General features: G+C 27.5%; 1 protein-coding gene across 2 annotated transcripts; it reads right to left on the reverse strand.

Moving 5' to 3' along the window:
- Nucleotides 1-1555: 1555 nt before the first annotated feature.
- LOC149550353 (short-chain dehydrogenase reductase 2a-like) lies at nt 1556-2943 on the reverse strand. Of its 2 annotated transcripts, XM_089795073.1 has the most exons (3): nt 2914-2943; nt 2735-2847; nt 1556-2363 (listed from the first exon to the last, which is right to left on the reverse strand). In XM_089795073.1, exons 1-3 carry the CDS (start codon nt 2941-2943, stop codon nt 1556-1558), a joined length of 951 nt encoding a protein of 316 aa, XP_089651199.1. The 2 variants fall into 2 exon arrangements, with proteins under 2 accessions (XP_089651199.1, XP_089651198.1); XM_089795072.1 differs by having other exon boundaries at nt 2735-2943.
- Nucleotides 2944-9517: the final 6574 nt, after the last annotated feature.

Below are 9517 nucleotides of genomic sequence, written 5' to 3' on the forward strand. Positions count from 1 at the left end.
AGAAATATTTAACCAACTTCACTCCTTCACAAAAAAAATAAAATAATAAACAATAATATTTGATATGTATCGATTATACATTATTGAATATGGTATCTTTAGACTATAGAGTAATTCCCTAGACAATAAACCGATCATGCTAAATTAGTCTACAAATTCTAATGATTGAACAATTAATTCAACAATATAAATTCTACGATGTCAAAATGATATCTATGGTTAACCATTTAAAAAAAAATTTAACCTAGTTTGAAACCATAAATAACATAAAATTTCAAAAATATAATTATATATAAATCTTTTAAAAATACTTAGAATTTTTAATCCATATAATATTCCTATCAAAAAATTTATGAAGGTTCATAATAAAATACTAATTAAGAAAAGGCTAGTGACTACAAAGCAACATTAAGAAAAAGACCTATAACCATAAAGCAACATATATGGATCAGTTCTCCATATTTAATTCTAAATGAAATTGAACAATTAATCCAACAATATAAATTCTATGATGTCAAATTGATATCAATGGTTAACCATTTAACCATTTATATAGATTAAATCTAATTTAAAACCATAAATAACATAAAATATGAATAATATAATTATCTTTAAAAAATATTCTAAAATTTTAATCCATATAATGTTCCTATCATATTCATATCAAACAATTTATGAAAGTTTAATAATATAATTATATAAAAATCTTTAATAATATGATTTATATAAATCTTTAATAATATAATTATATATTTAATCCATATAATATTCCTATCAAACAATTTATAGAAGTTATAGGAACAGAGAAAAAGAATAAAAATTATAGGAACAAAGAAAAAGAAAAAGGAATATGCAACATATATCCACCTGCTCTCCAAATTTTAAGTCTAAATGAATTATATTTGCTCTATGGGAAGGGAAGGTGCATTCTAATGACTGCCATAGAAGAAAAACTAAAAAGCTCCAAGAAAAACTAAAAGTAATATTTAGAGGTCATCTCTTATCACAAAAGTCAAGCTTTAATAACTTCTGTAAATTTTCCATATGCTATTGTTATAAAACAAATCAGTCCCATGATTTTAGTAATGCTTAAAAGGACCACTATTAAAGTAACAGTATCAAGACCACCATATCCACTTGCATTTTAACTATAGTAAGAGTTGTAGTTCCCAAAGGAGAAATTTGAAGACATCGATAATTTTATATCAGTGTGTAGACTTTTAAGGTCTGATGTCTAGCATCAACAGTCTTCTGGCTTCCTTGACTGCTAAGATAAGTGGCCCAAAAGAAGCTCAAATACACGCTGTAATGATAGGTATTCATTCCATTTTATATGATTTTTACCACTTTATTAGAGGAATTCTTTTTGTTTTTTTCTTAGTTTTTAGTTCTCTCTTTCCTATACTTTATGATCTATTGAGTATTAACAGTGCACATGAAAACTTTCCATACAAGAGAAATACATTTTAATTTCAACTCTAATACCTATAATTACAGAGCTCATCATTCTCAATATGGGCATTCATGGAGAGTAAAGCAAAAATGAAACAAAGGCTTAGAAGCCAACACAGTTATTTACACTGGTAATACCTCCATCAACCACCAAATTGTGGCCACTAACATACTTGGCTTCATCACTCACTAGATATAGAGCTGCTTCTGCTATGTCTATGGCTCTCAGAGTTTGCTCCTTCAAATTTGCAAGACTTCTTACAAACTCTTCAATTCTCCCCTCTTGGTCATCAACATCATCATACATTTCTCCCTCATATTTCTCCCATGCATTAATCATCATTGAGGTTGCTACCCCAAAAGGAGATATGCAATTGACTCTAATCCCATACTTTCCCAACTCACAAGCAGCATTCTTGGTGAGACCAACAATGGCATGCTTGGAAGCAGTGTAAGCATGAGGCCCAAGCCCCCCTCGCACACCTGCCACACTTGCTGTAGAAATGATGCACCCACTTCTTCTAGGAACCATTGTTCTTGCAGCATGTTTCATGCCAAGACAAACTCCCTTCACATTCACACCCATCACATTGTCAAACTCATCTACATCAAAATCCATTATACTCTTCCTTTTTGCTTGCTCCCCAAGGATTCCTGCATTGTTAAACATGATATCTAGCCTCCCATATTTGGAAACTGTCATGTTTACAACATGGGAAACATCTTCTTCATTGCTTACATCACAATGCATGTATGTCGCTGCTTGAGACAAAGACTCACAAACCATCTTCCCTTCATCATCTTCAATGTCTGCTATTACAACACTTGCCCCATGTTTTGCAAATAGTCTAACAGTTGCTTCTCCAATTCCTCTTGCCCCTCCTGTGATTATGGCCACTTTTCCCTCTAGCCTACAACCAATATCTTCAGCCATCAGTTTATTGACAGAGTTCCATTTACATATCAATTTACTTTTTTATCAATTGTTTGAATATACCTAAACTGGGCAACGGGTAAGAACTAAGATCTGTAGTATTGTTAATCGATATTCTTGTCTTACACTTGTTATTTTTTAAACAACTATACTAGAAATCTATTATGCAAGATTGAATCACAACTTAGAATTTCAGTAGAGTTCCATCTTTCACGAGAGTCGCCAGCTTACATCTTTCATCAAAATCATAAAGTTACCATACCAACTTGAAATTCCACATTATTGACAACATGGATAGGCGGTGCTAACTACTAAAGCGAGAAAGAATAAAGGTATCTGAATTCTTACCTTCTGAAAGATGGCTGATAGTTACCATTCTCCTCTGATTTTATGGGGTCTTTCAAATAACCATCGTTATCAAGATCTGATGCCATACTGGGCACCATTGAATGACAGCTTTCCTTGTTCTCTGAAACACCATGATCAGGAATCATATTGTGGGTATTCCAATCTGAATAACAATTTACACTTCTCTCGGAGGCAACCTTCACTGCCATAACTCTCAAAAGTGTAGAAAATATCTCACAAGATTTCACAGACGATCAAATAGCTCAGAAGGGAAAAGATTGCATAGCTCAGAAGGGGAAGAGAAAAAGAAATTCTAAGCAGAAATTCAATAACTAAAAGTTGAAGCTGAACTACACAAATTCACATAATACGTTGTGGTGACCTTGGTAACCTAATAAATAGCTTTACACAGTGATCATTGGTGCCCGACAATAAAAATGATTCTATCCTATAATAATATGAAGATTCCATACATTGATTTATTTAGATCAGAGGAGTGCCCTAGAAGAATGTGTGGCTACGTAAATAGCCAACACGTTGCTAGAAATTGTTGAAGACACAAATTATTCCATGTGCCTCGGCTTCAACACATTTGTAGATAGCAAACAGAGCGATAAAGACAGTGGGAATTAGATCAATGCCATATGCCATTTGTAGACATTAAGACCTAAAGGTGTTGTTTACCACGCATTACTCCATTTAGTATAGAAGGACAATAACCCTAAAAAAGTTGTAGGCTTTCATTTTAAATGGTACAACAAGTAGAGGCTCAAGAATGTGTGGAAGAAATAAAAAGTTGTGTGCAACTGGAGTACACTTATAATAGCGTAAGCTATAAAATATATTGAAAAAAGTATTATAATTTGTAAAAAAATGTTGAAGGATAAAGACTCTTTGTTTTACTTTCAATATTTTTTAAAGGCATAACATGAACAATTTATATGTATGACTTACAAAATCTAAGTTTTTGGCATTTCAAATTTTTATCATTGATGTGATTAAATAATATTAATTGTATTCTTAAGACTTTGAAATAATTTACATTTCAATTTATTCCAACTTAATGATATTAAGTTAATGATATGGTTGGAATTGATAATATATCATAATATGTATTTTAAAATATAAATCAAGCTACTAGCTTGACTTATATTCGAACTTTAAAATGAAATGATTAATTGTTTTATATGAAATATAATCTTAATATTATGATAGGTATAATGAAATGTTTAGAAACAATATGACATTTTTAAATGACTCTTTCCCTTCTTGCATTACTATGGATTTTATCTTAAATTACTTTATTTTTTTTCTACTTTTTGTTCTCCAATTTGTATGCATATATTTTGATTATTTTCCTTATGCACAACATACTTATTTATTGTATTTGAGTAGGCAATGCACTATGTTACTAGTATATAAAATGTATTGGAATGTGATGTGAGAAATATTAAAAAAGTCTTAACAATAAGGATGACCCCTTTTTTATTAAGATTAAAATATACAATTATTTAATGATTATTAAGGACAAATATTGTTTCCTAGTGTCCTTAATGATGATATTTGTAAATGAGTAATATTTTATATAAAGAAAATATAATTTTTTTACAAATATTTTGCCATTCACATAAAATATATTGAATAATTTCTTAATTTCAATTAAATATTAATATAGAAAGATACAACTAAGTTATCATAATAGCATTATGTTTATAAATGATAAATAAAAATAATTTCAATTATAAATAATTTTATATTTAAATATATTATTTTTCAAATATTTAAATATTTAAAATATAAGATTAATTTTTAATCCATTTAAATTAAAAATTAGAATTTTTAAATGTAAAATTATATTGAAAATGTTAAAATATTACTCAAATATTCAAATATAAATAAAATTATATTTGATATTATCAAATTTTTAACTTTACTGTTCTACTTAATTAACTATTATAACTTAAGGAAAATACAAGCCACTAGATGATACCTGTTTTCTTTTGTAACAAGTTACCTAAGATACTTCTAGTAAGAGAATAAAATATGATATTGCAAGAAAAATTCAACTACATTATTTTCTAGTGTACTTTTTAAACTCAAATGATCGATGGACATGACAAGAGATAGTTGTGGATATACAATTACATATGTGTTCAGCCTCACAATGAGGTTCTTTTCTATTACATGGAATTGAGTGCAATTATTATTAATTGCAAACTCCTCTATTAGGCATCTTTGATATTGTTAAGGATAAGAGACTTGGTAGATGTGGGATCTCTACCAAGTGATTAATCAGAGATCCTGAAAGAGGCCTTAGGAAGATATTCTTTATATGATGATTGCCTAATCGGAAAGCAATTCTCACTAGAGGGTTAGGAAATTTGAGAAGAGTTTCTTACAGAGGATTAGGAAGGGTTAGATCAGGTATTCAAGTTACACTATTAGCTAAATGTTTCTAATGTAATTTTTATACATTTTCTATTATACTAGCGATTTGTTACAGATTCCAACATTCAATCTAGGACCCAAATGAGGGGACATCAGAGATATCAATGAAAACCTTTCTTTAACAACCACTTTTTTATTAGATCTTGTATGATCAAGTGTAGACATAATTGAAACAATAAGAATCTATTTAGTAATAATAGCATTAAATTAAAATGGGAATAAGGAAGGTAGAGAAAATATTGAAGGATAATCCTCATTAAATAACAAAAAAACTAGAGAAACCTATCTCTATATTAATGGAATAATTTTTTTTTTAATGTCTTTAGAAAATACATGGAACAAGTAATTAATCACATGTTTGTGATAAAAATAAGAATACATTTTTTTCTTAATGTTGAAGAACCTTTTAATCTCTACCACAAAAATAGATTTGAAACTTTGATTATGAACAAGAAATATCTAATTTTGATCACACTTTTTAAAGTTTTAAGTTCATAAGCATCACAACTTACTCTTCAAAATAATCTTTTGGATCTTGAATTTCTACATAATAACTCCAAAATACCAACCTTTTCAAAAGTCAAACCTTTTTTTTATATAAAAACTAAATATAATATATCTTGTATAAATCATGAATTTTTATAAATCCTTATCAATATGTAGACACATATATACTCACATATACATATACATATACATATACATATACATATACATATACATAGTTCTTCTTATGTTCTATATTTACATCCAACAAAACTTTCTCGAGAAGTGGGCTAACAATTGTGTGAGATCAAAGTTTCACATAAAGAAATTAATTGTAAAAGGGGAATTAATGTTCAAATTTTAAAATATTAAATTTTAGAAAGATTCTTACCATTTATTAAGATGAAGAAGTCATATACACAAACCTAGATATCACAACACATGATTAGGAGGCTATCTAGTTAATGAGCCAAGAATGTTTCCAAACTTTTTAATCCATCATTACCATCTTAGGCACCAATAGAAAATACAAACAATCGTTTAGTATGGATTTAATGCCAAAGTAAATCTATCTATATTGTATACATTAAATCTATAGATTTTTCCATCACTCCAAAAGCACATATTGATAGTGGAGAGGGAACTTATAAGAGATATAGTCACTATGCCAACACCCCCCCAACATGATGTAGCTAGATGCAACCATTTATCATGTGGGATTTGCACCCACTTGGTACAAAGGGTGGTGGCACCAAAAACTAGTTAATTGGAGGAGCAACATTTTGGAGGGTGCTATCAGTGGTAGGAGGGGTTGTGGTGGCTGCTTGGGAGTGTGGTGGTGGCTTCTCAATGGAGCAACTTTTCAAATATTGGCCACATTTTTAAAAATGCAATATATAGATATATATATATATATATATATAATGATTTTTATATTTTTCACCTCGAAGTGCATGCCAAGGGCTATATGACCTTGGTAGGAAAAAAAATTGTGTCAAAATTGTCTAGACTCCAAAATAGGCATATTTAAATGGAAGTAGGGGTTTTGACACACTTTGAATCCAACCGTGATGCTCATTTGGACTAAAAGTGCTCCAAATTCTAGAGATCCCCTATTCCCCAAAAAAAAAATCCAAAAAATGCCAAATTTGTTCTGTTAAACGCTGATTCCTATTTTTCTTCAAACACGAACAAGCTACAAATATATCTAGTTCTAGTACCATGTAAGATTTGATCAAAGATAAATTTTCTAAGCCCAAGAAACCCACATGCAAAAACCTGTCACAAAGAAGTAGAGAGAAGAAAAGTACAAGGGGTTTGATCTAACAATATCCAAGATTGTATTATCAAACAAAAGGAATAAGTAAAATATAAAACGGACCAATCCTTATAGAAGGAGATTGTAAAACCTAAAAGGGAAACCCTAAGAGATAAATGTCATTTAATAATTAAAATTTAATTGTTAAGTTAAAATGCATGTGTAGTAGTAAAGGTAATTTATTAAATATAATTAAATTAATCCTTTAGTAAAAAAAATAATTTATTAAATAGCTCCATTAATTTTTGATATAATTTACTCAATAATTTCTTTAAATTTTTTTTTAAAATAAACCTTTATTTGAAAAGGTACACCAACAAAAACATATATTCATTAAATTAAATATGTTACTTGAATTTTTAGATATTGTTAACAACTTATGTCAAATTATTTTCAAGCTTAATTGAGGCTTTTAGGTAGCAAGCTATGCTATCTTGTTTAGTGTATTCTATTTTCAACAATTGAGTTACACTATCATTTTATTTTGGTGTTTGAAAATTTCAATTTTGTTATAGTCATAATACACTATAATTACCTTATAATTTTATTTGTATGCTTATTTGAAAATTTCATTATTTTTAAATCCTTCAAATTAAAAAAATAGTTCTATTTACATATTTATGATTTTGGAACAAGAGTAGTTGTGTTAGTTTTCTAAGACATTACAATGTGTGTAACAAGTTGTGTTGTGTCTAATAAATTGGGGGATGTTGGAAATATTGTTTAAGAAGATAAAATAAGTTAAAATTAATTAAGATAAAAATTCATTTATGTACTAACCTATCTTCAAATGACTACTATATGTATAATAACCAAGGAGAAAACCTCTAATGACTTTTACAATGAAAATATCAATATGGAGTATTTTGATTATACTCTACAAGGATACTTTATGCTTCTTTCAAGTTCCTTTAGTTTTTTTTCAAATATACTATTAGCACTACAAATGTTAATCAATTGAACACCCTAGTTTTTTTATTTTGAATATGAAAAATAATGCTCATGTCTTAGAATGATTAATAGACTTCAAAATTAATTTAAAAAACTAAATGCTTTCAACTATTGGGTATTCTTAAGATCAACAAAAGAAGAAAATATAAATGACATTTTTAGAACTAGTTAATATGAAAACTTACATACAATCTATAAGTTTGTTGCTTATTTTTTAAAATTATACATATTTATTGGATAGACTAATAAAATAAATGCATTAGATACATTATTAATCATCTTTAATAAGAATAAAATACATATAAAATAGTTTTAAAGTATAGAGTATTTATTATTCTTTAATAAAATATTTTGACTAATAGATATAGATTTTAATAATTCTATTATTTATTATTTTATCACAATTTTCACATTTCTCTACTTAATTTTTCAATATGTTAAATTTGACTTATTCATGATTAAATTGTAATCATTGATGTCAAACTTTTATTCAAAAGTAATGACATAGGTCAACTAAAAAAATACATCAAATAATGAGTGACATGAAAATTAATTACTTGTATTATTAACTTTAATAGTCAAGGAAAAAACATTAAAATATTTCATTATTGTCATTACCGTCAAAATATTTTAACTATAATATTTTTTTTGATTCATTTAAAATAATAAAATCTATTATTTATGACAAAAACTAATAATAAACCTTTATGAAATAAAAGTTAACAATAATTGAATGTCTATCTAGCTATATTCTCAAAGAGACACTTGGTCCTCATCGCCACTGTTTGCTTTTATAACGGAGGTCGTTCTTTCATATTGTTTTCTTTAAAAGAGAAAGCACGATAGCCGTTAAATGATACTGCTATAAAATAGGAAGATAATGGGAACAACTTTTGGACTAGAAAACTTTTAAGATTCTGAGCTTTTAGCACAGTGCGATGTGAGATTCTTCTGAAGAATTCACCATGATTTTATTGAAATTAATACAAGCATTAAATAACTAAAATAAATGTGATAAATGTTAGATGTGATAACGAAATAATCAGGATGTATGTTTGTTTTTTAAGAATATGAGCTTTTTAAAAAAGTGCTATATGGTTTTGGTTTAAAAAATTATTTGATTGATTTTAGATTACAAATATGGAATGTAATACTATTTTGTTAACTAAAACAAGTGTCATGTAGTGGCATGTACTTGGTTAATTAATGAATGTGTACTATATATTAGAAAAGATAAAACATAAAATTATTTAATTAGTCAAATTCTAAATAAAAAATTGAAATATTTAAGAAAAGAAAGTAACTAAATCATGAACAATATCAAAGAAAATAGTTTAATCTAGTAAACTGAGTGAAATATTAGAAAGATACAAATTATATGTGACAGTTTATTGTTAACTAAACAAATTAAATATTTGAATAATAAAAAGTAGATAGCTCTAAACTAATGATTAAAAGATACACTTTTCTAAATTCTTTGTTTTTAAATTAATTTTTTTTTTAAAAAAAAATAATGTTTATGAAATAACCCTCTCTAACGGTCACCCCCAAAAAAAAGTACTGGATTGGAATAATTTGTT

Source organism: Cupressus sempervirens, chromosome 7 (genome assembly GCF_028749045.1).
Source record: "Cupressus sempervirens isolate cs-2001-9-10 chromosome 7, ASM2874904v1, whole genome shotgun sequence".
NCBI classification, from domain to species: domain Eukaryota; kingdom Viridiplantae; phylum Streptophyta; class Pinopsida; order Cupressales; family Cupressaceae; genus Cupressus; species Cupressus sempervirens.